The sequence below is a fragment of the Pelodiscus sinensis genome, chromosome 6, assembly GCF_052426305.1.
Source record: "Pelodiscus sinensis isolate ZL-2025 chromosome 6, ASM5242630v1, whole genome shotgun sequence".
Taxonomy (NCBI): domain Eukaryota; kingdom Metazoa; phylum Chordata; order Testudines; family Trionychidae; genus Pelodiscus; species Pelodiscus sinensis.
The window spans coordinates 462,895-487,716 of record NC_143057.1 but is presented as its reverse complement, the minus strand read 5'-3'; the positions used below and the strand labels follow the sequence as shown (position 1 = coordinate 487,716).

Below are 24,822 nucleotides of genomic sequence, written 5' to 3'. Positions count from 1 at the left end.
GGCAGGTGCAGCCTTCCCTGTTGTGTGAGGTCCACGCAGTGTGAATGAATGACACCGTTCCTGTTGAGGAGACGCCTCAGGGCACATGCTGCAGAAGCAGCATTGCAAGCTGAGAGGCAGACACGGCCTTCGTTTGTGCTGGATACCCTGGTGAATCCAGACCAGCTAGGGGCTGTGTCTGCCCTGCGAACTGGGGCGCCTCGCAATGCACTGCTGCCGTGTTCCGCGTGCGGGAAATGCGCAGACTGCGTGCGGGAAATGCGCAGACCGCGTGCCGGTCACCCCTGGACTCTCCTGTAGAGCTGCAGTTCCTAGTCCAGCAATTGTGAACTGAGCAGCCTATCAGCAGCTCCAGGCACGCTCTTGGTTACTTGGGGCTGGGTGGTTCCACTACACTCCCAGTCCCAGTTTTTCCCTCAAACACGTGTTCTGCACTGTTCATCCTTCTGCTGGACAGTTGAGGTATTATGGGGCCTTTGCTCCTGTAAGGGGTCAATAGCCGACAGTTTGGGTAACTACAGTTAAAGTCACAAACAGCTCAGTGTAAACCCAGCACGGAGTTAGTTTAGATGAACAATTCAGATGAGTTTATTTAACAACAAAGAACTAGATCTTGTGAATACCAATGTAAGTCCGAAAAGGTTCCACTTCATCTGCGCAATTAACCTAGCTGAAGTTGCATTTCTTAATTCAGCCTTGTCCCATAGTGTAGTCGGACCCTTAGAAGCAACGAATGGTCTTGCAGCACCTGTTTGTTTGATCATTTTTTCCAGCTACATACTCAAATGGCTTCCCCTCTGAGTCATTATTACTCTGCGAGGCATTGCCAGTGGCTCTGGGCCAGGGGTGGGCAATCATTTTTAATGGGGGGGGCCACTCCAAGATTTGGGAAGTGGTCAGCAGCTGCACGTCTGGGACAGAGGTTGGGTGCAGAAGGGAGTTTGGGGTAGAGGACTGAAGTGCAGGAGGGGATGCGGGGTCGGAGAGGGAGCTTGGGTGAAGGAGGGGGCAGGGGCTTGGGGTGCAGGGTCTGGGAGGAGGTGTGGGTGCAGGAGAGGATTGTGACCTGGGGAAGGGGCTTTAGGAGGGGGTGCAGGGTCTGGGACGGAGGTGGGGAGAGAAGTACAGAAGGTTTGGGGCGGTGACCTGGGGCAGGAAGGGGTGGGTGGATACCAGACGCAGGCTCTGGTTGGGAGAAGCTTACCTAAATGGCTCCCAGCCAGCAGCCCTGCAGGAACCTGAGGCTGCTGCAGTCCCAGTCTGCTCCATGTGTTCTGTTCCGGCAAGAAGGGGAGGAAGGAGCTTTGCATGCTGCTTCTGCCTCCAGCAAAAAGTCTCCGCTCCTATTGGCTGGAAACTGGCCCATGGGAGCCGAGAGGTTTTGACAGTGCGCTGAGTGTCTCCCAGCGTCCAGAGCAGAGAGCAGCCCGCTGTACAAAGTGGTGTGAGCTGCTCTGTGGTCGGGGCCCAGCGAAGTGACCAAGGGCCGGAGCTGGTTCGCTGGCCACGTCTTGCCCAGCCCTGCTCTAGATGCTGCCCTGTTCCTCAGCCCCACGAGTCCCTTCTCCTGTAGCAAGCAGCTGTGCCACTGTGGCACTTGCGATGGAGACTCACTAAGCCCCTGGCAGAGAGCTCCCTCCCGTCTGCTCAATAACTGCACCTCTGCGGGAGAGGAGCGATGCCAGCAGGAAAAGCTTTCCTGGCCACAGAGCGCCGTCTCCACTGCCTGTTGAACGGGGGAACAAGCTTGCGCAGGGGGTGGCTTTTCCACACCATGAGCCACGTCAATAGCACAGGCCTGCCCTGAGCTACGGGGTACGTGGCTGTAAGGCAGCGTGGGCCCGTTCCCTTAGACAGAGCGCTCCAATAGCATCGTGCCATGTGAGATGCCAAGGAGCGTAGCTCGGGTCATCTGAGGCCACCTGCACGGAGGCCCCTGCTCTTGAGTGGCCAGTGGCCTTCCTGACCTGCCCCGACTTGCTGTGCTTTTCAGACTGGCAAGCTGGACCCTCACTACCCCAGGGTGTGCGGGCACAAAGGGAACGTCCTCGACATCAAGTGGAGCCCTTTTGACGACTTTGTCATCGCTTCCTGCTCTGAGGATGCCACGGTAAGTCCCCCGGCTCACGCGGGCCTCAGCTCACGGGCGCTTTGTGTGGGGACAACACGCACAACCCCGAGCCAGGGCCCCCGGGCGAGGGGCTCGTCTCCCTGGGCAGGGCCACCCAGCAGCGGCCTTCCACGGAGTCCGTGGGCTTCCATCTGAACAAGAGACAATCCGAATTCTGAGACCCGGACCTGAAAACAGCCTGTCTGGGTGATTGCTCCATGCCACAGCGCTCAGAGCAGCAGCTCCACGTGGCCAGGGCGACTCGCGTCAGAAGCCTGGCAGAGGCTGCTCTGCTGTGGCTGCTCCTCCAATGGAGGAGTGTTGCTGCTCGCAGCTGTAGGTGCCGACTGTGCACTCGGGGGCTGGAGCACCCATGGGGAACAGTTAGTGGGTGCTACTTGTGCACTGGCAGCCAAGTTCCCCTGCTGTTCTCCGCGCCGCAGTGCTTCTCGCCCTGCTGGCCACCTCATTGCCCTCCCTCCCAGCACTCCTGCCCACCGTGGACAGCAGCTTTGGGGGGGAAGGAGTGAAATGGGCGTGGGGCAAAGGCGGAGCAGGAGCAGGAGCTGGAAAAGGGTGGGGCGGGGTCGAGCACTCCCCGGCTAGATGGAAAGTTTGCGCCTGTGCTTTCAGCTGCTCTGGGTTAACAGGTAGAAGAGAGGGCAAAATCTGGCCCAAGCAAACATGGAGCTAGACTCCCTGCCACCCTCTTATTCCCACAGGCCCCACTGAAATGAACAGTGCCACTGGAGGAATAGCGTTCGCCTAGGGGACATTCAATCGGTTAAAATAGGGATTGGTAAATTCAATTCCAATGCAGGACAACACTTTTGCACACAGCACAGTTAGCCTGTGGAACTTACTGCCACATAATCCCAACTATATGTATAACATGATGGGGACTAAATGGAGCTATTACCACTCGAGAGACATTTTGGAGTCATTGGGGATAGTTCTGTGAAAACATCCACTCAGTGTGCAGCAGCAGTCAAAAAAGCAACCAGAATGTTAGGAGTTGTTAAAAAAGGGATAGGGAATGAGAATATTTTTTTGGCTCTATATTAATTCTATGTGCAGATGTGGTCGCTTCACCTCAAAAGAAGATCTCTTGCCATTGGAAAATGTTCAGAAAAGGGGCCACAAAGATGAGTAGGGGTCTGGAATGGTTGCCATATGAGGAGAAGCCAATAAGACTGGAACTTTTTAGCTTGGAAAAGACGACTAAGGGGGATAGGATTGAGGGCTCTAAAATCATGAATGGTGTAAAGAAAGTGACTAAAGAAAAGTGATTTACTTGTTCCCACAATGCAAGAATCATCAAGTGAAAACACAAGGAAGTTTTTCTTCACTTGGCTCAGTCAACCTGTGGAACTCCTTGCCAGAGGATGTTGTGAAGGCCGAGACTATAACAGGGTTCAAAAAAGAGCTGGATAGATTCCTGGAGGACAAGTACATCGATGGCTATGAGCCAGGGTGGACAGGAATAGTGTCCATTGTCTCTGTTCGTCAGAAGGTGGGAATGACCAAAGAGAATTAATCGCTTGATTCTGTTCATGGCATTGGCCACTATCAGCAGACAGGATACTGGGCTAGATGGACCTTTGATCTGACCCAGTGTGTCCGTTCTTATGTAAATTAGTATGTTTGAAAATATAGGAAAACCTCCAGAAATGCAATACATTTCTGATTCTGTTATTTAACAGTACAATTAAAACTGTGATTAATCGCAATTAATTTATTTGAGTTAATTGCATGAGTTAAATGTGATTGACAGCCCAAATACATACACACACACACACACACACACACACACACAGGAATGCACATGTGCCCAGGCAAGTATAGTCACAATCACTCACAAGCAGCTCGGTAGTGTTAATAAAACCGATTCCTTCCTCTTCCTACTGTCGTCTGCTGTGCACCCCAGAAGCAACTGCGCCAGTGCACTGTCGCTGTCTGGCGGGCGTCCTCTGCAGCCCTTTGCGTGTTGGGACGGGTGCTCTGCATACGACAGCTCAGGTTGGCTAGGGAGCTGACTCATTTCAGGTGAGCCTCTCTTTCTTGCCCGCGTAGTTTTGAGCCAGCAGGTTAGTGAAAGGGTGAGCCCAGAGCCAGGAGGCAAAAGGCTTTCACCGGACCTGAGCTCAGCGCTGCAGGAAGCCAAGAAAGATGATTTTAAACAAAAATCTGCCAGCTGGATCCCTTCCCTTCAGGATTTGATTTCTGAACACAGCGGGGCAGCCAACCCCAGGAAAGGAATTAAGGGGAGCTGAAACCAAGCTAGCTCCACCTTAGATCTTGTAGTAAGGGCTTTATCCCAGGAGGCATGATGTCCTACTCCCTGTTGGGGGCACATGACCCTCCCATCCCATCCGTGCACTTCTCCTCCCCTGCCTCTTCCTTGGCCATCTTCACCGCACAAGAGGGGTGGGCAGCTACAGAGCATCAAGAAGGAAGACGGTTGGGTAAAAACAAGCCCTGACTCATGTGCTGCTCTCTCCACAGTGCGCCTGGCTTTAGAGCGTATTGCACATCTCCATTCCGCGCCTGCGGACCATGGTGTGTGTTTGGTGTACAAATGAATGCAGGAAGGAACGCCTGGAATGGATTTGATTAACACTGTAGAGCTGCATTGCCTTCTTTCTGTGACTGTGTCTGTAGTTGGCACTGGTGACACTTTCTGGATTTGTTGCTGGTCACTTATTTTCCCTCTAGGGAAACCAAACAGTTGCTAAATCTAGTGACAGATGAATTAAAAGTGGATAACTGGCAGATCACAAAATGTAACTGAAGAGTTATCAATTCATTGGTTTGTTTCCAGGGTCTTACCCCACCTTATCTTGCTACTGTCCTGGAACCAGCTAACACTGCATAAACCATTAGCAAACAGGCCCTAGAGTGAGAGATTCAGGAAGCTTGATCCATTTAGCTTAATAAAGAGAAGGCCGAGATGGCTTGTTTGCTGTCTGTAAGTACCTACATAGGGGACAACTATTCAATTATGGGTTCTTTAGTCTAGCAGAGAAAAGTATAATATAGTCCAATGGCTAGAAGTTGAAACTAGACAAATCAGACTTACATTTTTAACAGTCTGAGTACTGATCATTGGAACAGTTTACAAAGACATGTAGTAGATTTTCCATCACTGACCACTTTAAATAAAAAAACTGGAGGTTTTTCTTTCTCTGCTAGGAGTTGCTTTGAGGAAATTCTCTGGCCTGTATTATACAGGAAGTCAGATGAAATGATCACAATGATCTGGCTTTGGAATCTAACTAAAAGAGATGAAAGTCTCAGCCGTGAGTAAATTATATGATTCTTCTTCTACGACCCTTATGCAGATTGCGTCTTTGGTGTGAGGAGCTGACAATAGTTGGAAAATGCTGTATCAGGCATGAGAGCGCTTTCCTTTGCTGTGAGTTGTCTCTCTTCAGCTTGAGTTGAATTACATTCCCCTGGTGTGTGTCTCACCTATGGGCTCTAGTGGCTCTGAGTTCTGAGAGGAATCAAAGGTTTGGAATCTGCAGAGGGGCACGGAAGAGTCGTATAATGCAGCTTTCGTTCTTGCCAGGTAGTTAAAAGGGCAGGAGGAGAGAAACTGTGAAGACCTATTTAATGTCTGTGCATGTTACAGTCGTAACATCGCTGTGCCCCTGCAGTATCTAGATGCCACCCTTTGAGGGTATCCAGAGCTGGCTGCACTCACACACACTTGGCACTGATCTTGGTGACCGCTGACTGCGGAATAGCTGAGACACACACTGCTGCTGTCTGCTTTGCAGGTGAAGATCTGGGACATCCCCAAACATTTACTGACCAAGAACATCACCAGTGCAAGGAAGGAGCTCCTGGGCCACAGTCGAAGGGTGGGGCTCATTGAGTGGCACCCTACTGCCAACAACGTTCTCTTCAGTACTGGTTATGATTACAAGGTGAGCCAGCTTTGCCCTTGGGAGCAGACGCTCGTCTCCAGCCTGCTGTGGGGCGGAATGTGCAGCTGGGTCCAGGGGAGGAACCTGCGGGAGAGGGTGCTCATTGTGTTTGTATTCCTCCATGGAGTTGCTTGCTGCAACAGGCCCTGTACCGGGGTAGCACTCCCCTCTTGTGAGCACCCCCGCTGCTGGAGTGTGTGCGCCGGCGCGCTCAGCTCCGCCCTGCAGCCGAGTCGCACAGCAGCAGTGTGACACACCCCCCCTTCCAGGGCCCGTCTCAGTGCCCTCCGTCATGTCCCTCCAAGCCTGTTCCCCACTCCCAAGAGAGGGTGTGCCCCTCCCAGAAACAGGACCCTAACCCTTCCCTGGGGCTTGATCTGCAAGTCCCACCAAGTAGTTCTTGGCCCACCGCTGTGCGCAGTGCGGCTGCTCTCTTGGCCGGCCTGTCGAGTCCTGCGGCTCCTTTATAGAGCCAACATTGGCTGCTTCCTCCGCAGCAACTCTAGCCTGCTTGGAGGACTTCTCTGTTGCCTTTTTCGGGGTGGCGGGGACCTCAGGACCTGGCCCACCCCGTCAGGTCCTTGAAGGTGCATGAGGAGATCCCTCCTGGAGTCAGCACTGTCACGAGGCAGAAAACATAGAAGCAGGGTTTATACCACGGATGTAAAATCACCCTTAACCCCTTTGCTGTGGCCAGGCTGGACCGGCCCCTGCCCACAGCCCCGCTCCCAGACGGGCTGCTCTGGACGCCCGCAGGGGACATGGAGCTGCTGCAGCCCACACAAGGAGGATGGGTCCTTGCCCAGCCCAGGCGTGGTGAGGGAAGTCTGGCTCCTGGCTTTCCACCAGTCTCTCTCTCTCGGAAGAAATGTTTTCTCCAGGGCGGCCATGTTGTCGTTGTAAGCTGGGGCAAAGCATGCTGGGAAATAAGGGGAGTGGATAAATACAGGAAGTCCCCAACTTAGGAACCGGTTGTGTTCCAAACGTGTTGGTAAGTCGGCTGTTTGGAACCCGGAACACGTTTTCCTGGCAGTAGGTCGGTTCCCGGGCTAGCCCGCAGTGTAGCTATAGACTGTCTGTTTGCAATGAAAAACAGCAGCCGGCGCGTCCATTGGCCCTGGGCGCGGGTGCGTGCGGAGACGCAGGCTTCCTCCCAGCAGGGTGAGAAGGGACGTGGTGGTTCCGAAGGGCCTCCCCTGCGGGCTGACCCTGTCCTCCAGGCCTCGCCCGCCCCCTGCGGGCTAACCCCGTCCTCCGGCCTCGCCTGCCCCCTGCGGGCTGACCCCGTCCTCCGGGCCTCGCCTGCCCCCTGCGGGCTGACCCCGTCCTCCAGGCCTCGCCTGCCCCCTGCGGGCTGACCCCGTCCTCCGGCCTCGCCTGCCCCCTGCGGGCTGACCCCGTCCTCCAGGCCTCGCCTGCCCCCTGCGGGCTGACCCCGTCCTCCGGCCTCGCCTGCCCCCTGCGGGCTGACCCCGTCCTCCAGGCCTCGCCTGCCCCCTGCGGGCTGACCCCGTCCTCCGGCCTCGCCTGCCCCCTGCGGGCTGACCCCGTCCTCCGGCCTCGCCTGCCCCCTGCGGGCTGACCCCGCCCTCCAGGCCTCGCCCGCCCCCTGCGGGCTGACCCCGCCCTCCAGGCCTCGCCCGCCCCCTGCGGGCTGACCCCGTCCTCCAGCCCTCGCCCGCCCCCTGCGGGCTGACCCCATCCTCCAGGCCTCGCCCGCCCCCTGCGGGCTGACCCCGTCCTCCAGGCCTCCCTCCCCTGCGGGCTGACCCCGTCCTCCAGGCCTCGCCCGCCCCCTGCGGGCTGACCCCGTCCTCCAGGCCTCGCCTGCCCCCCCCTGCGGGCTGACCCCGTCCTCCAGGCCTCGCCCCCCCCCTGCGGGCTGACCCCGTCCTCCAGGCCTCCCTCCCCTGCGGGCTGACCCCGTCCTCCAGGCCTCGCCCGCCCCCTGCGGGCTGACCCCGTCCTCCAGGCCTCCCTCCCCTGCGGGCTGACCCCGTCCTCCAGGCCTCGCCTGCCCCCCCCTGCGGGCTGACCCCGTCCTCCAGGCCTCGCCTGCCCCCCCCTGCGGGCTGACCCCGTCCTCCAGGCCTCGCCTGCCCCCCCCTGCGGGCTGACCCCGTCCTCCAGGCCTCGCCTGCCCCCCCCTGCGGGCTGACCCCGTCCTCCAGGCCTCGCCCGCCCCCCTGCGGGCTGACCCCGTCCTCCAGGCCTCGCCCGCCCCCCTGCGGGCTGACCCCGTCCTCCAGGCCTCCCCCGCCCCCTGCGGGCTGACCCCGTCCTCCAGGCCTCGCCCGCCCCCTGCGGGCTGACCCCGTCCTCCGGGCCTCGCCCGCCCCCTGCGGGCTGACCCCGTCCTCCAGCCCTCGCCCGCCCCCTGCGGGCTGACCCCGTCCTCCGGGCCTCGCCCGCCCCCTGCGGGCTGACCCCGTCCTCCAGGCCTCGCCCGCCCCCTGCGGGCTGACCCCGTCCTCCAGGCCTCGCCCGCCCCCTGCGGGCTGACCCCGTCCTCCAGGCCTCGCCCGCCCCCTGCGGGCTGACCCCGTCCTCCGGGCCTCGCCCGCCCCCTGCGGGCTGACCCCGTCCTCCGGGCCTCGCCTGCCCTCCCCTGCGGGCTGACCCCGTCCTCCAGGCCTCCCCTGCCCCCTGCGGGCTGACCCCGTCCTCCGGGCCTCCCCCGCCCCCTGCGGGCTGACCCCGTCCTCCAGGCCTCGCCCGCCCCCTGCGGGCTGACCCCGTCCTCCGGGCCTCCCCCGCCCCCTGCGGGCTGACCCCGTCCTCCAGGCCTCGCCCGCCCCCTGCGGGCTGACCCCGTCCTCCAGCCCTCGCCCGCCCCCTGCGGGCTGACCCCGTCCTCCGGGCCTCGCCCGCCCCCTGCGGGCTGACCCCGTCCTCCAGGCCTCGCCCGCCCCCTGCGGGCTGACCCCGTCCTCCAGGCCTCGCCCGCCCCCTGCGGGCTGACCCCGTCCTCCAGGCCTCGCCCGCCCCCTGCGGGCTGACCCCGTCCTCCGGGCCTCGCCCGCCCCCTGCGGGCTGACCCCGTCCTCCGGGCCTCGCCCGCCCCCTGCGGGCTGACCCCGTCCTCCGGGCCTCCCCCGCCCCCTGCGGGCTGACCCCGTCCTCCGGGCCTCCCCCGCCCCCTGCGGGCTGACCCCGTCCTCCAGGCCTCGCCCGCCCCCTGCGGGCTGACCCCGTCCTCCGGGCCTCCCCCGCCCCCTGCGGGCTGACCCCGTCCTCCAGGCCTCGCCCGCCCCCTGCGGGCTGACCCCGTCCTCCAGGCCTCGCCCGCCCCCTGCGGGCTGACCCCGTCCTCCGGGCCTCGCCCGCCCCCTGCGGGCTGACCCCGTCCTCCGGGCCTCGCCCGCCCCCTGCGGGCTGACCCCGTCCTCCAGGCCTCGCCCGCCCCCTGCGGGCTGACCCCGTCCTCCAGGCCTCGCCTGCCCTGCGGGCTGACCCCGTCCTCCAGGCCTCGCCCGCCCCCCTGCGGGCTGACCCCGTCCTCCAGGCCTCGCCCGCCCCCTGCGGGCTGACCCCGTCCTCCAGGCCTCCCTCGCCCCCTGCGGGCTGACCCCGTCCTCCAGGCCTCCCTCGCCCCCTGCGGGCTGACCCCGTCCTCCGGGCCTCGCCCGCCCCCTGCGGGCTGACCCCGTCCTCCAGGCCTCGCCCGCCCCCTGCGGGCTGACCCCGTCCTCCAGGCCTCGCCTGCCCCCTGCGGGCTGCATCCAGGAGGTGGCAGGCACATGGAGGAGCTGGGGCAGCGATGCCTCCAAGCCTCTTTCCTTCTTTTCTCCAAGCTGACATTTTACTTAAAATCAGCCGGTTTGGGTAAGTGTTGAAATCCACAGGCCATGCGCCTCTCGCGCTCTCCGGCTGCTCCAAAACAAGCTGGCGCGGCTCCTCGGCGCGCCACTGCGGAGACACGGCTCTGAAGGGCTTGGTCACCGCGGGACTGGGGCCTGGTGTGGGGGGATACCACAGGCAGAGGGGTGTTGTGAGCAGTGCCCAAAGGAGCCTTTTGCAGTTCCCTGACTTCTAGTGCGACCCTCCCCCCTCTCCTCCCTCTCCCCTCCCCTCTCCTCTGCCCTCCCCTCCTCCTCCCCTCTCCTCTGCCCTCCCTCTCCTCCCCTCCCCTCCCCCCCTCTGCCCTCCCCTCCCCTCCCCTCCCCTGCCCTTCCCTCTCCTCTACCATCCCCTCCTCCTGCCCTCCCCTCCCCTCCCCTGCCCTCCCCTCTCCTCTACCATCCCCTCCTCCTCCCCTCCCCTCCCCTCTCCTCTGCCCTCCCCTCCCCTCCCCTCTCCTCTGCCATCCCCTCCCCTCTCCTCTGCCCTCCCCTCCTCCTCCCCTGCCCTCCCCTCTCCTCTGCCCTCCCCTCCTCCTCCCCTGCCCTCCCCTCCTCCTCCCCTGCCCTCCCCCCTCCTCCTCTCCCCTGCCCTCCCCTCCCCCTCTCCCCTGCCCTCCCCTCCCCTCCCTCTGCCCTCCCCTCCCCTCTCCTCTGCCCTCCCCTCCTCCTCCTCTGCCCTCCCCTCCTCCTCCCCTGCCCTCCCCTCCTCCTCCCCTGCCCTCCCCTCTCCTCGCCTCTGCCCTCCCCTCTCCTCTGCCATCCCCTCCTCCTCCCCTGCCCTCCCCTCTCCTCTGCCATCCCCTCCTCCCCTCTTCTCTCCTCCTCTAAGAGGCTGCACGTTGCATTCGGGGTGACTGCTGCCCTTACAGTCACAGCCCCGGGCAGCACGTGGCTCTAACATCTGGGGAGCGTGGCCTGAGCCGGTGGCCCCAGGTTCCTGCCTCTGCTTGGTCCCCCGCCCCGAGGCCCACGCTGCTGCACTCCCACTCTGACTTGGCCCCTCCTTTGACACCCTACTGCTCACCGAGTCCCTTCTCCTCCACTGCCCCCCCCAGCTCCTGCCACCCCCTCCCTCAGGACCCCCCACCAAGTTCTTTCCCATCCCCATGTAGACTCCTCTGTCTGCCCCGTGGGGGTGGAGATCCCAGCAGCAGGAGGGGGATGGGAGTGAGCATGTGCAGCAGAGAATGGGGGCGGGGAGGGGGGACTCAGAAGCCCCCAGCCCATGTTTCCGCCCCTGGAGAGCGGCGGGTTGGCGGCTGCACTGCGGGGCAGGTCCCTCGCCTGGCCCCCTGCACACTGGTCTAGGTGGGAGTGTAACCCCCGTAGCTGTGGAGCCGCCCAAGCGCAGGGAGCCGGGTCTGGTCTCACCGCTGCGGCGTGGCAGCCGCTGGCACTCAAGCGGGCCCGTGTGTGGAAGCAGCAGTCCCCCCACTGGGTGTGGTGCAGAAGCCGTGAAGAGTCACGCCCCAGTCACATGCACCTCCCCTTAGTCTGGCTGTGGGGCTGGTTCATGCTCGGTCAGCTCCACGGCAGCGTGTCTCCCCACAATGTCTCCGGGCCCGCCAAGGGCTCTGGAAATGAGACCATCTGGGCACGTGCCTCCACCCCCTGCAAGGCGCTGGGCTGAGCCTGTCCTCACAGGCCCCGGGAGGCCCTAGTGCTGCTGCTGTTTCTGTGGGGAAAGGGCTGTGAGTTCCCTGGGGCACGGCGCTCCAGCCCGTCCCTCCCATCCGTGCGGGGAGCAGCCCTGCAGCGTGGCCCTCGTACTTGCTGACGGCCTGGCCGGGCGTGAGGTGCTCAGATTTGTCTCTGTCCCAGATAATGGTCTGGAATCTGGACACGAAGGAGCCTGTCATTCAGAATCCAGTGAAGATAATTGGCTGCCACAAGGACGTGATCCTCTCCATGTCCTTCAACATGGACGGCAGCCTGCTAGCCACTGCCTGCCGGGACAGGAAGATACGGCTCCTTGAGCCGCGCTCAGGGGCACTCCTACAGGTACGCAGGGTTGAGTGGCTCCAGCCAGTCTGAGGCCTTGAGCTCTTCCTCTTCCCGGCCCCATGTCACTGGTGATGCCCTGGCTGCAGCAGGGGGAGCGGCCCGGCCCCACATCACCAGTGCTGCCCTGGCTTCACAGAGCCATATGTGGTGAGGCCGATGCACAGTATGATCCACGTTGGCTGGGCCTTCGGGAGAAGGGCGCGGTTATTTCCGTTTCTGCTCAGCAATCAGAGAGAAGTCTCCCTGCGTGCCCACGAGAGTGACGTGTTGTGTGTCTCCTTGCAGGAAGCCAGCTCCAAGTCTCACCGAGTCAATAAAGTTTTGTTTCTAGGAAACATGAAAAAGCTGCTCTCTACTGGAACATCCCGCTGGAACAACAGGCAAATTGCACTGTGGGACCAGGTGAGTGAGAGGCAGTCGCAGGCAGCCTCGAATTTCTCACCACACTGTCACTGCCACAAGTTCAGTTGTAGCCCAAGTTGCAGGCAGACAGTGCGGTAAGAATTCACCCAGCCACAGGCTCGGTTTTCTACCATCGAAGAGATGCTGGATGCAGGGGTGGCCCATGACTATAGGCGGACTCAGCTGCCGCCCAGGGCACCCAATGCTGACGTCACTCCATTGACGGCCCTGCAGGCGGGGGTGCCTATCACACGTCCCGCCTGGGGCGCCAGCTGCCGCCCAGGGCACCCAATGCTGACGTCACTCCATTGACGGCCCTGCAGGCGGGGGTGCCTATCACACGTCCCGCCTCTGACTGCTCCTGGCTGAGTGGAGAGGTTTGACAGGAGCTGGGTACCGGCAGCAGGCAGATGGGAGCAGCTTGTCTACACTCCATACCCACAATGAGAAGTGTAAGGGGACATCAGTGTGTGTCTCTTTGCATGACTGAGCACAGGCCCCTTCCAGAACTTCCGACCCTCAGTCCAGGGGAGCAGCAGTGGGACTCGCGTAGGGTCAGGTGTTGCTGGGCACTAAGATTCTGAGCGTGGCTGTTTCTCTCTCCTTTGACATGCTCAGGGGGATCTTTCTGTGCCTTTAGTTGAGGAGGATCTGGATGGCTCCTCGGGGCTGCTCTTCCCATTCTACGATGCTGACACACACATGCTGTATGTGGTGGGCAAGGTAAGGGCCGTTTCTTTGAATTCACATGAACACCTGCCTTCTGTTCCCAGTTACACTGCTTGTATGCCACCGCCTTCAGTGGAATTACGGCGCCAGACAGTGCGGGAGGGGCACCGCTAGGAACCAGAGTGTAGGCAATGGTGTCTGCTGCTGGTGCAGATGTGCACAGAGATGGGGGTGCTGAGCTGGAGGAAGGCGGGCACAAGAGACATGGCAGGCAGGCAGGAGAAAAGGTGGCTTGGGGGTGTCATTTGAGCTCCTCGCCTCAGGTGCCAAAATGTTGTGGGCCGGCCCTGATAGCATCAAAGGATTTCAGTAGAACCACGGCACAAGCAGCCCCCGGTCCAAGATTCAGAGACGAAAGGAAGCTGAAAATGGAATAAACCTGTCAACTAAACCTGCTAGTTCATCTGTAGATGGGCACCTTTTGGTTCTCACAAAGATCACAGGCAACATACATGGGGGTCATCACTCCTGTTTGCAGCACTTGCCCACGTAACCAGGAGACTTTTCATGATCTAAAAATCAGAAAGGAATCCTATAAAAAGTGGAAACTGGGTCACATTACAATGGATGAATACAAGCAAACAACACAAGTATGCAGGGCAAGATTAGAAAGGCAAAGGCACAAAATGAGCTCACACTAGCTACAGACATAATGGGCAACAAGACGACATTCTACAAATAACATTAGAAGCAAGAGGAAGACCAAGGACAGGATAGGCCCATTGCTCAGCGAGAAGGAAGAAGCAGTAACAGGAAACTTGGAAATGGCAGAGATGCTTCATGACTTCGTTTCGGTCTTCACCGAGAAGTCTGATGAAGGAATGCCTTATATAGTGAATGCTAGTGGGAAGGGAGTAGGTTTAGAAGATAAAATAAAAAACAAACAAGTTAAAAATGACTTAGAAAAGTCACCAGGGCCTGATGAAATGCATCCTAGAATACTCAAGGAGCTGATAGGGGAGGTATCTGAGCCCTTAGCTATCATCTCTGAAAAGTCTTGGAAGTCGGGAGAGATTCCAGAAGACTGGAAAAGGGCAAATCTAGTGCCCATCTATAAAGAGGGAAATAAGAACAACCCAGGAAACTACAGATCAGTCAGTTTAACTTCTGTGCCAGGGAAGATAATGGAGCAAGTAATGAAGGAAATCATCTGCAAACACTTGGAAGATAATAAGGTGATAGGGAACAGCCAGCATGGATTTGTAAAGAACAAATCCCGTCAAACCAACTCGATAGCTTTCTTTGATAGGATAACGAATCTTGTGGATAAGGAAGAAGCGGTGGATGTGGTATACCTAGACTTTAGTAAGGCGTTTGATATGGTCTCACGTGATCTTCTTATCAATAAACAAGGGAAATACAATTTAGATGGGGCTACTATAAGGTGGGTGCATAACTGGCTGGATAACCATTCTCCAAGAGTAGTTATTAATGGTTCACAATCATGCTGGAAGGGCATAACCAGTGGGGTTTCACACGGGTCTGTTTTGGGACCAGTTCTGTTCAATATCTTCATCAACGATTTAGATATTGGCATAGAGAGTACGCTTATTAAGTTTGCAGATGATACCAAGCTGGGAGGGGTTGCAACTGCTTTGGAGGATAGGGACATAATTCAAAGCAATCTGGACAAATTGGAGAAATGGTCTGAGGCAAATAGGATGAAGTTCAATAAGGAGAAATGCGAAGTGCTCCACTTAGGAAGGAACAATCCGTTACGCACACACACAGAATGGGAAGCGACTGTCTAGGAAGGAGAACGGCAGAAAGGGAGCTTGGGGTCATAGTGGATCACAAGCTAAATATGAGTCAACAGTGTGATGCTGTTGCAAAACAAGCAAACATGATTGTGTGATGCATTAACAGGTGTGTTGTGAGCAAGACACGAGAAGTCATTCTTCCGCTCTACTCTGTGCTGATTAGGACTCAGTTGGAGTATTGTTCTGGGTACCACATTTCCAGAAATTTGTGGAGAAATTGGAGAGGGTCCAGAAGAGAGCAATGAGAATGATGGAAGGTCTAGAGAACATGAGCTATGAGGCAAGGCTGAAGGAACTGGGCTTGTTTACCTTTTGAAAAGAGAAGACTGAGGGGGGACGTGATAGTGGTTTTCAGGTGTCTACAAGGGTGTCACAGGGAGGAGGGGGGGAAATTGTTCTCCTTGGCCTCTGAGGACAGGACAAGAAGCAATGGGCTTAAACTGCAGCAAGGGAGGTTTAGGTTGGACATTAGGAAAAAGTTCCTGCCTGTCATGGTGGTGAAACACTGGAATAAATTGCCCAGGGAGGTTGTGGAATCTCCATCTCTGGAGATATTTAAGAGCAGGTTAAACAGACACCTGTCAGGGATGGTCTAGATGGTTCTGGTCCTGCCATGAGGGCAGGGGACTGGACTCGACCTCTCGAGGTCCCTCCCCGTTGTAGTGCTCTAGGGTTCTATGTAATGAGTTCAGTGGCTGTAGCAAAGGAACCGTAGCGTGGGTCCGCATAGAACACTGAAAGGTTTGCATGTAGCATCCACTTACTCAGAGGAGCTTAGTTTAGTCAGAGGAGTGCTGACGGCCCAGTTGGTAGCAAATGGGAACTGTGCTTGTTAACTGGCAGGCGGAAGTGAGGATGCCTGTGCAGTATCTAGTGTGGTGAGCACTAGATGTTCTCCTGTCTGGCTCATTATAAACAGGCAGACTTTCATGTATTGACCTGAAAGTTCCCACAGTGCTCCTCTCTAGCTCTTTAATCCTCAGCCCGCAGCCCTGACCCTGCACAAACTCGCCTAGCGCTAGGCAGGTGAAATGCAACATGAGCAGAGTGCTCGCTGAGTCAGGGCCTAGTGTGCTGAGGCCTGGCCGCTTCTGCTCTCTTCCTTGCTGAGACCGAGCCAAGCCGTGGGGCTGTGTCTAGCCACGACACGCCCAGGCAGCGGGCAGCCCCCAGAAAGGGGCGCTACTGGACATCTAGGGATGGAAGGGAAGGGCCAGATACTAGACTATCGGTATTTTTCCAACCTGCTCTTAAAACCGCAGTGACAGGGATTCCACAGCCGCCTTTGGAAGCCTGTTCCAGCTGAACTCATTTTCTAATTGGAGAGTTGTTACTAATATCTGCTCCAAATCTGCCTTGCAGCAGGCTGCACCCCTTACTTCTTGTCCTACCTGCAGAAGACATGGAGGACAATGAATCAGGTTTTTTGGTAACCCCCTTAACATGTGAAATCTGTGATCAGGTCCCTCCTCAGCCTTTTGCAAGAGTGAAACACGCCTGGTTTCTGGAAGCTTTCCTCGCAGGTCAGGTTTTCTCCCCCTTTGTGCGTTACCCAGAGTTACTCACAGTACTCCAGCAGAGGCCTCAGTGCTGCACAGAGAGACCGTTCCCTCCTGTCTTACACATGATGCTTCTGTGAATATGCCCCGGAATATTGGCCTGTTCCACAACTGCTTCACGTTGTTGACTCGTATTCAAATTGTGGTCGACTGTAACCCTGCTGATCCATTTAAGCAGCTACCATCATTCACCACCTCGCCAGTTACTCACCTTTCTGTAGTTGTGCTTTGGAATTTTCCCTCCTAACTACAGTAACGTAAATCCACGATGCACCTTCACCCGGAGCACGGGGTTCCGTTCCGGTCACCCTCTCTTGAGAAGGACGTCACAGAAATAAAAGGGGTTCAGAGACCAGTGGAGGGAAAATAGATCAGAAGCCTAGGAAGGGCTTTGATATGGAAGAAGACTGGAAAGATTGGGCTGGCTTAGTGTAGAGATGAACCAAATCTAGGGTGGTAGGCTAGAGCCTTAAAAGTGCAATGGACATGATAGAGCAGGACACCGGGTGACCTCTCCTGCCGCAGGGGCTAAGCGCTGTCTTGTCTCTAGGGCGATGGGAACATCCGGTACTATGAGATCAGCGCCGAGAGGCCACACCTGACCTACCTGATGGAATTCCGCTCCCCTCTGCCACAGAAGGGAATCGGTGAGTTGGCAGCACATATTGCTCACCTCGCTGGGAGCCCGATCCTGCACGCGGAGCGTGGGCCTGGCCCACAGCGTCATGGGGTCTGGTGAGAGGACTGGGGCCCAGGTCTGTTACATGGCGTAACACGCCGACGTCCGCACACCGACCCCACCGCTGAGCCTCCCAATTGCCTGGCTCAGGCTCTGGAGCCGTTCCTTTGACTCGGGAGTGTGACAGGGATGAATTTAAACAAGTGCAGCGTCTGCCAGTGGAAGCCACAAGCCCTGCTCTGATGCGATTTAGATTTCTAGTGGCAAAGTAGGTCTCAGATCCCTAAGCGCCCAAGCGAGGAGAGGCTCTTATGACCGTCCGTCAGCTAGTGTTTGATCTGTTCAGTATGTGCCATGTTGATTTTGTAGAGTGCATTAGAAAAGCATCTGGTACCGAGTGTAACACCTCGCACAGCTCCCAATACGCCAGCACAATTCACTTCATCAGCCTAACTTGTCACCTCACCAAGAAACGCTGCCGCACTTGTTGCCAATACCTTCCCTGCAGGGCTCCCAATGTCGTCCCCTGCCCGGGGGCAGCACACGGGACGACCCCAGAGTCAGCTCAGTGTGAGACCAGGAGCAGTCGCCTTCGAATCACGAGGCAGGAGGATTTATGAGTATGGACAGGAAATGACGCGACAGTTCTCCAGGGCCAGAGGGGGCTCCATTGACCGAGGCCCACGTCCAGCCCCAGCTGAACCAGGGCAGAGCCATGTGGCTGCGCAGGTGCCAGCCTGCCCCACCTTGCTGCTGGGGGGTGTTGTTCTCGTCACTCCCGCAAACAGCTAGTAGCTGCCTGTGCCTGGCATGACTGTTGCACCCACCCCGCTCCTGCCCCTCTGCTGTGGTCTGAAGCAAACCGGGACCGGCTGTTTGTTCTGCACTGCCGGGGCGGGGCGGGGCCCGCACGGTTCTGCACCCTGCGGGCTGGGCCGAGCCTGCGCACGTGGGGCGGGGTGCAGACTGACCGGGCTGCTTCGTGGCTTTCTTTGAGCCTGCTCTCTGCTCCCTGGAGCACTGCCTGAGTCTGAGCCGTCACCTCTGGTGCAGCTGAACAAGTCTCGCGCAGCGCAGGGCCAGGAGGGCTCCCGTTCAGCACTCGGCCGTCGTGGGAGCTTTGTCTCTGTGCCGAGATTGCGCGAGGCCACGTGCTTCTTGGGGGGTGCCACCCAAGTTCTAACTCTCTCCCTTTCCCCCTGCCACCCCCCACCCCTCACCCGCCTCTGCTGACCTGGCTCCTGCCCCTCAGCCCGTCTGGGACCTGCCCCACTTCCCCTGCGCCAGCCCTTCTCTTCCCCCTGTGCCCACCCCTGCTCATCCCTCCTTCTACCCACCTGCCCTGCCTCTCCCCTCTCTCCTCTGGTGCCCGTCCCTCCCCTCCACGTGTCCGCCCTTCTGCTTCATCCTGGCACCCGCATCTTCCCTTACCCTGCCCCCTCCTGGGTCCTCCCCTGCCCTCCCAGCACCTGCCCCCCTACCCTCTTCCTCCCCGCTGCCCACCCCCTCACCACGCTCTGCGCCCTCACACATGACTTGCTCCAACCTCTGCCTTCCTCATGCCCACCCTCCTTTCATCCCCTATTCTCCAGGTCCCCTCTCCTCTTCCTTCCTCTTGCCCTCTTTGCCCCTCCCCTCTCCTTTCCCAGCATCCCCCGTCCCCTCCCATTCCACCCCCAATGACACCTTCCCACCCCTGCTCCTCCTGCCCTTTTCCGCATTGTCTCCTCTTGGCCCCCTGACATTTGTCTCTCCCCCACCCCGCCCCGCCCCTTGGTATCTGCCCCTCCCCCCCCAGCACAAGCCCCATTCTCTCCTCACCCACCTTCCCCTTAGTTCCCCCCTGCCCCTTCCCTCCCCTTCTGCCATCCTGACACCTGCACCTGCAGGCAAGGCTGCGTGGTGGGTGGCTGCTCTGTGCGCCAGGGCTCGCGCCAGGGCCCCAGTGCTATTTTTAGTACTGTGGTTCTGGCCCCAGCAGCCACTCCTGGGGTGCACAGTTACCCGCCACCAGGACAACTGGGGCTGCAGCTGTGCACTCTGCTGAGGGGGTGGGCAGGAATGAAATTCTTGGTGTGCGCCTTCCCGGGAGCCCTGGTGCCGGCTGCTGGCTGCTGTGCGGGGATGTTGAGCTCCTTGACCTGAATGTGCTCTTATGCGCCGGGTGCAAATCAGGGTGAAATGCCCTTCTAATGATTGCAGCGGCACCAGTGTAAAACAGAGGAGTGAAAGGCGTCATCCCGAGGTTTGCGTTGGGACCCTTGGCCAGAGTCCCTGGTGCAAATCTGGCGAGGCTGAAGGCGAGGCCGGTCTCTGGTGAAAATCGGCCGATCTGTCAGTGGGCTTGTAGCTCACAAAACCTCCTGATGCAAGCAGGGGCAGTGCTTAGTGGCAGCAGACTGCAGTTCTGTTTGCTAGAAGCCCAGCCGCGGCTCTGCCTCTGGGCCTGTTACGAACCCGCCTGCCATTCCCTCTGCTCTCCCCTCAGGAATCATGCCAAAGAGGGGCCTTGACGTGTCGTCGTGCGAGATCTTCCGGTTCTACAAACTGATCCCAGGCAAAAGCCTGATTGAGCCTGTGTCTATGATTGTGCCTCGCCGGGTAGGTGTGCGTCCGCAGCCCCTCGCTTGCCGCCGCAGAGCACACTACTGGGCGGGGGCAGGGGCAGGGACAGGGCAGAGTTCCTTTGCGAGCTCTGGGGAGCCTGCCAGAGAAGGGAGCTGGCTGGGAGAGGCGGTGCCGCCTTTGCGGAGGAACGCAGCGCTGGCTGGGGACGTTGGGGCATAACCGGGGCACGCTGGGAGATCAGCTTGGTGGGCAAGGCCCCAGCAGTCACCGGGTTCGGGATCACCTGCCGAGGGGGTCAGAGGCCCTGGATAAAGCCAAGCGTGGGAAGGAGAGTCCTGCCTGGGCTGCAGGGAGCTTGTGGAGGGTGGCTGCTCCCACCGTCCTCAGCTGAAAGGGGCTGTATTCCGAGGCAGGGCAGAGCAGCTGTGACTCTGGGCTGTCTGTGTTTGCAGTCGGAGTCCTACCAGGAAGACATTTACCCGATGACAGCGGGAGCCCAGCCAGCGCTCTCAGCACAGGAATGGCTGAATGGAATAAATAAAGGTCAGGCCTGCGGCACGTGGACAGTCAGATGTTGATTGGATTTCCTGGGCTATGCAAACAGTGCCCTGAGGGAAATTCTATCAATACAAAATGAGTACTCCTGGGTCAAAGCCATCTCTCGTGTGCTTCTCTTGAGCCTGATTCTTTGAACCTGCAGCTTTCTTGTGTGTTGCTCAGTGCTGATCTATACGCTCTGTAGGGCTGCTAACCATTCACCTGCTTGCCTTGTAGGTCCCATCCTAGTATCTTTGAGACCAGGTTCCGAAATCCTGAGTTCCCTGCCACAGTTTCCCGAGAGAGAACCGTCGCTGCAGCCCACGGAATCAAACTGGTACCGGGACAGGACAGAGAGGATGGTAGCAAAGGAAATTCAGAAGCTGAGTGGGACCCAAGAAAAGAGAAGCCAGAGAAAAGTGGCAGAAAGACTCCAGGAAGACAGACACTCGCGGCTTTCCAATGGCTTGGACTTATTCGAGTGCCCTCCACCCAAAACTGAGAACGAGGTCTGGCTGCGGGGAAGCGTGGGGGATGTGGGGAGAGCTGCACACTGCTGGCAGGGAGTGCAAACTGGGAAATGCAGTGCCAAGGGGCGGCAGAGAGAGCTCTGGGTGCATTAGCAGAGCTAAAGAAACCCACCACTTCAGTGCCAGCACGCCAGGCACACAACTAGCACTGGCCTAGGCTTGTCCGTGGCCCCATGCCCAGGCGCTCTCAGGCAAAAGGAACGGTTACCATCCCCAGTGGGAGCAGAGAGGCTGAGCCTGGTCTTCACTACAGAGTTAGAACCCCAGAGCGGGCAGAGACCTCAGAAGGTCAAGTCCAGCCCCCGGCTCTAGGCAGGACCAATCCCAACTAAATCAACCCGGCCAGGGCTGTGTCAAGCCGACACTTAAACACCTCTAGGGATGGGGAGTCCACCCCTCCCTCGGGACCCCAGCCCAGCGCTTCCCACCCACCTAGTAAAATAGTTTTCCCTAATATCCAACCTGGACCTCTCCCACCACAACTTGAGCCCATTGCTCCTTGTTCTGCATCTGTCACTACTGAGAACAGCCTCTCTCCATCCTCTTTGGAACCCCCCTTCAGGAAGTTGCAGGCTGCTCTCAAATTCCCCCTCACTCTTCTCTTCTGCAGACTAAATAAGCCCAAGTGTTCCAGCCCCCTAATCATTTTAGTTGCCCTCCGCTGGACCCTCTCCAATGCGTCCACATCCTTTGTGTAGTGGGGGGCCCAGAACTGGACACAATACTCCAGGGCTACATCTACACTGGCATGATTTTCCGAAAATGCTTTTAACTGAAAAGTTTTCCGTTAAAAGCATTTTCGGAAAATCGCGTCTAGATTGGCAGGACACTTTTCCGCAAAAGCACTTTTTGTGGAAAAGCGTCCATGGCCAATCTAGACGCAGTTTTCCGCAAAAATCCCTGATCGCCATTTTCGCAATCGGGGCTTTTTTGCGGAAAACAGTACTGCGCTGTCTACACTGGCCCTTTTGCACAGAAGTCTTTCGGAAAAAGACTTTTGCCCAAACGGGAGCAGCATAGTATTTCTGGAAAAGCACTGACAATCTTACATGAGATCGTCAGTGCTTTTCCGGAAATTCAAGTGGCCAGTGTAGACAGCTGGCAAGTTTTTCCGCAAAAGCAGATGATTTTGCGGAAAAACTTGCCAGTCTAGACACAGCCCAGATGTGGCCTCACCAGAGCCGAATAAAGAGGAATAATCACTTCTCTAGATCTGCTGGCAATGCTCCTCCTAATGAACCCTCGTATACCATTAGCCTTCTTGGCTACAAGGGCACGCTCTTGACTCAATCCAGCTTCTCATCCACTGTAACCCCCAGGTCCTTTTCTGCTGAACTTCTATTTAGCCAGTCAGTCCCCAGCCTGTAACAATGCTTGGGATTCTTCCGTCCCAAGTTCAGGACTCTACACTTGTCCTTGTTGAACCTCTTCAGATTTCTTTTGGCCCAATCTACTAATCTGTCTAGGTCACTCTGGACCCTGTCCCTTCCTTCCATCATATCTACTTCTTCCCCCAGCTTAGTGTCATCGGCAAATTTGCTGAGGGTGCAATCCATCCCCTCATCCAAGTCATTAATAAAGATGTTGAACAAAACCGGCCCCAGAACCAATCCTTGCAGCACTCCGCTAGAAACTGACCGCCAACCCGACTGCGCTCAGGGGCCGGAGAAACAGCTCGGATAGGCTGATGCAGATGCAGGCCGTAGTGCTGTACACTGTGGTGTAAACGCTCTGTTACTTACGTTGCCTGCTGGCTGTCAGCCCTGGGCAGGACTCGTAACTGGAGCCCCTCGCCAACTCCAGAGCACACAGCAGGGAACCTGCCAGAAGTGAAATTGACGTTCTTGTCAGTTTCATGGCTGCTGTGATTTCACATTTGGTCTTTGGCTGTCAGCCCTTGAGGTTGGGGAGTGGGTGGGCCTCCAGCTGTGAGCCCTTTGCAGCTGTCGGTGCCCCCACACTAGTTGGTGCACGCTCTGCTGCAGAGGGCACGTTGTCATCAGAAGGCAGGTAGTGCCAAGAACCGAGTGAATGTTTGCAGAGGCTGTGGGTGGAGCTAACAAGTTGACGTAACTGTATAGTGTGGCTCTGCCCTCAATGGAAATGCAGCTCCCTCTGATGTAACTTGCCCACTCCGCATCCGTGAGAGGCATAACGCTACAGTTGAGGCAGTTAAGTTGACACAGTGTAGACCACTGCATTGCTTACATTGACCATGGCTGCCTTGTAGAGATGTCCCGCAATGCCCCAATGGGCTGTTGGATGAATGCCAGTGCTCCTGGTGAGGATGCACACCACCTTGGATATTTACAAGTGATTTAATTTCTTGAGTGGCCGCACACTTACAGAACATAGGTCAACTTAATTGTGTGTGTTGACTTGCCCTGAGTGGATTACTGTCACCTTGGCTGGGGGTGCAGGGTGGAAAGAAATGCATATTCTTTCCTTTCCTTTCCTGTATGTTAGGACACAGGGCTTTGCTGGAACAACGATTGGGGCCTGATGTGGCCAAGGGGCCTCGTCAACGCTGTCAGGTCTGGGTCAGTTTCTAGGTGCAGTGAGAGGCTGGGCACCCTGTCGTATGCTGTAGATCAGTGTTTCTTAAACTGTGTTCCGTGACAGTCAGAGGTGTGCTGCAGAGAACAACAGAGTTCAAAATGGCCACCCTTAAAGGGGGAGGCAACCTTTTTATTTTATTTTTTTTCTCAATACCTTTCCCCCCAACCACCACCACCCTTTTTTCCCCTCAACAAAAAATCCTTGGTGTTCCTCATTTAAAAAAAATTGTTTGGTGTTCCTCAGTCTTAAAAGGTTTAAGAAACACTGCTGTAGAGCTGTTCAAGTGCATCATGCTTAGCACAACAGAAATGGACCGGATGCTTTTTGTTTTACAGCTGTTGCAGATGTTTTACCGACAGCAGGAAGAAATCCGGAGACTGCGCGAGCTGGTTAACCAGAGGGACGTCCAAATCACACAGCTAGAACTGGAGATCAAGAACATCCGTGTGGACTCGGTCAGGCACTGAGGGGACCGGCCCACGCTGCAGCCATGGCAAACATTGTGCCGGCAGTAGACACCCTGCTGCCTCGTGAGAACAGCTCTTGGCATGGTTTTGCGTGGGGGGAAAAGGAAGTGGATGCAGCGTAAACCTACCCTGATCCCGGATCGCAGCTTGCCTGCTGTCCTGGGTGCGGCATGAGGATCTGCTTGGCTGCTCCACCACGTGCTGCCAGCCAGTTCTCTTATTGCAGCTGCTCCCAGGTTACCGGGGCTTCTAGAGCTGCACCCAAGCCGGAGGAGACTGCGGCTGTTTCAGTGCAGACAGGTTCTGGTCTGCAGCCTTCTTGAGACTTCCCTGGGTGCTGCGGGCATGTGGCTATAAGCAAGGGACTCACTGCTAACTCCCCAGGGCAGTCTGTGCTTGGACTGCAACTGCAGTGGCCCTGCCCTTCATGGCAGCTGGAAGGCTGCCAGTGCCAGACTGTACGGAGTGCGGAGCCCTTATCTCCAGGAAACCGGCACGATGCTCGCAGGGAAGCTGGTCCCTGCTGCACCTCTTCCCCCGGTCTGCAGACGCGAGGCTGCCTGCTGTCAGTTGAGGGCTCAGGTTCCCAGAAGATTGGGAGTGTTAGTGATGAAGGCAGATGGGCACTGAAAATCTCTCTCTGCCCCCTGCACAAGGGCTGGGTCAGGGAGTGTCCCGGCCATAAAGCCAGTACCAGATACCTGGACAGGCTCTGCCTAGCTCCACAATGTTGTCTTGGGTGTGTTCTCAATCTCCACCTCTCTAAAGTGAGGTTAATATCCCCCTGCCGCTCCCTCCTCTGGCTGCTTATTAGCACTTCACATGCCACTGTAGTACTGCGCTGCTGCACCGGGCTCTGTACGACTGCATTGCACTGCAGTGGATGCTGTAGGCCCACGCTGCACCGGGCTCTGTACGACTGCATTGCACTGCAGTGGAAGCTGTAGGCCCACGCTGCACCGGGCTCTGTACGACTGTATTGCACTGCAGTGGATGCTGTAGGCCCACGCTGCACCGGGCTCTGTACGACTGCATTGCACTGCAGTGGATGCTGTAGGCCCACACTGCACCGGGCTCTGTACGACTGCATTGCACTGCAGTGGATGCTGTAGGCCCACACTGCACCGGGCTCTGTACGACTGCA

The 24,822-nt window shown here is 57.7% G+C and overlaps 1 protein-coding gene across 1 annotated transcript in view; it reads left to right on the top strand.

Moving 5' to 3' along the window:
* Nucleotides 1-24,539, top strand: part of CORO2A (coronin 2A) — a 74,812-nt gene extending 50,273 nt beyond the window's left edge. The window contains exons 3-12 of the mRNA XM_075914999.2: nt 1,994-2,110; nt 5,893-6,042; nt 11,706-11,885; nt 12,174-12,290; nt 12,909-13,013; nt 16,889-16,985; nt 19,506-19,618; nt 20,038-20,128; nt 20,360-20,631; nt 23,547-24,539. Of these exons, the coding sequence (XP_075771114.2) occupies nt 1,994-2,110; nt 5,893-6,042; nt 11,706-11,885; nt 12,174-12,290; nt 12,909-13,013; nt 16,889-16,985; nt 19,506-19,618; nt 20,038-20,128; nt 20,360-20,631; nt 23,547-23,678 (1,374 nt within the window). The 3' untranslated portion in view covers nt 23,679-24,539. The remainder of the gene's footprint in view (nt 1-1,993; nt 2,111-5,892; nt 6,043-11,705; nt 11,886-12,173; nt 12,291-12,908; nt 13,014-16,888; nt 16,986-19,505; nt 19,619-20,037; nt 20,129-20,359; nt 20,632-23,546) is intronic.
* Nucleotides 24,540-24,822: the final 283 nt, after the last annotated feature.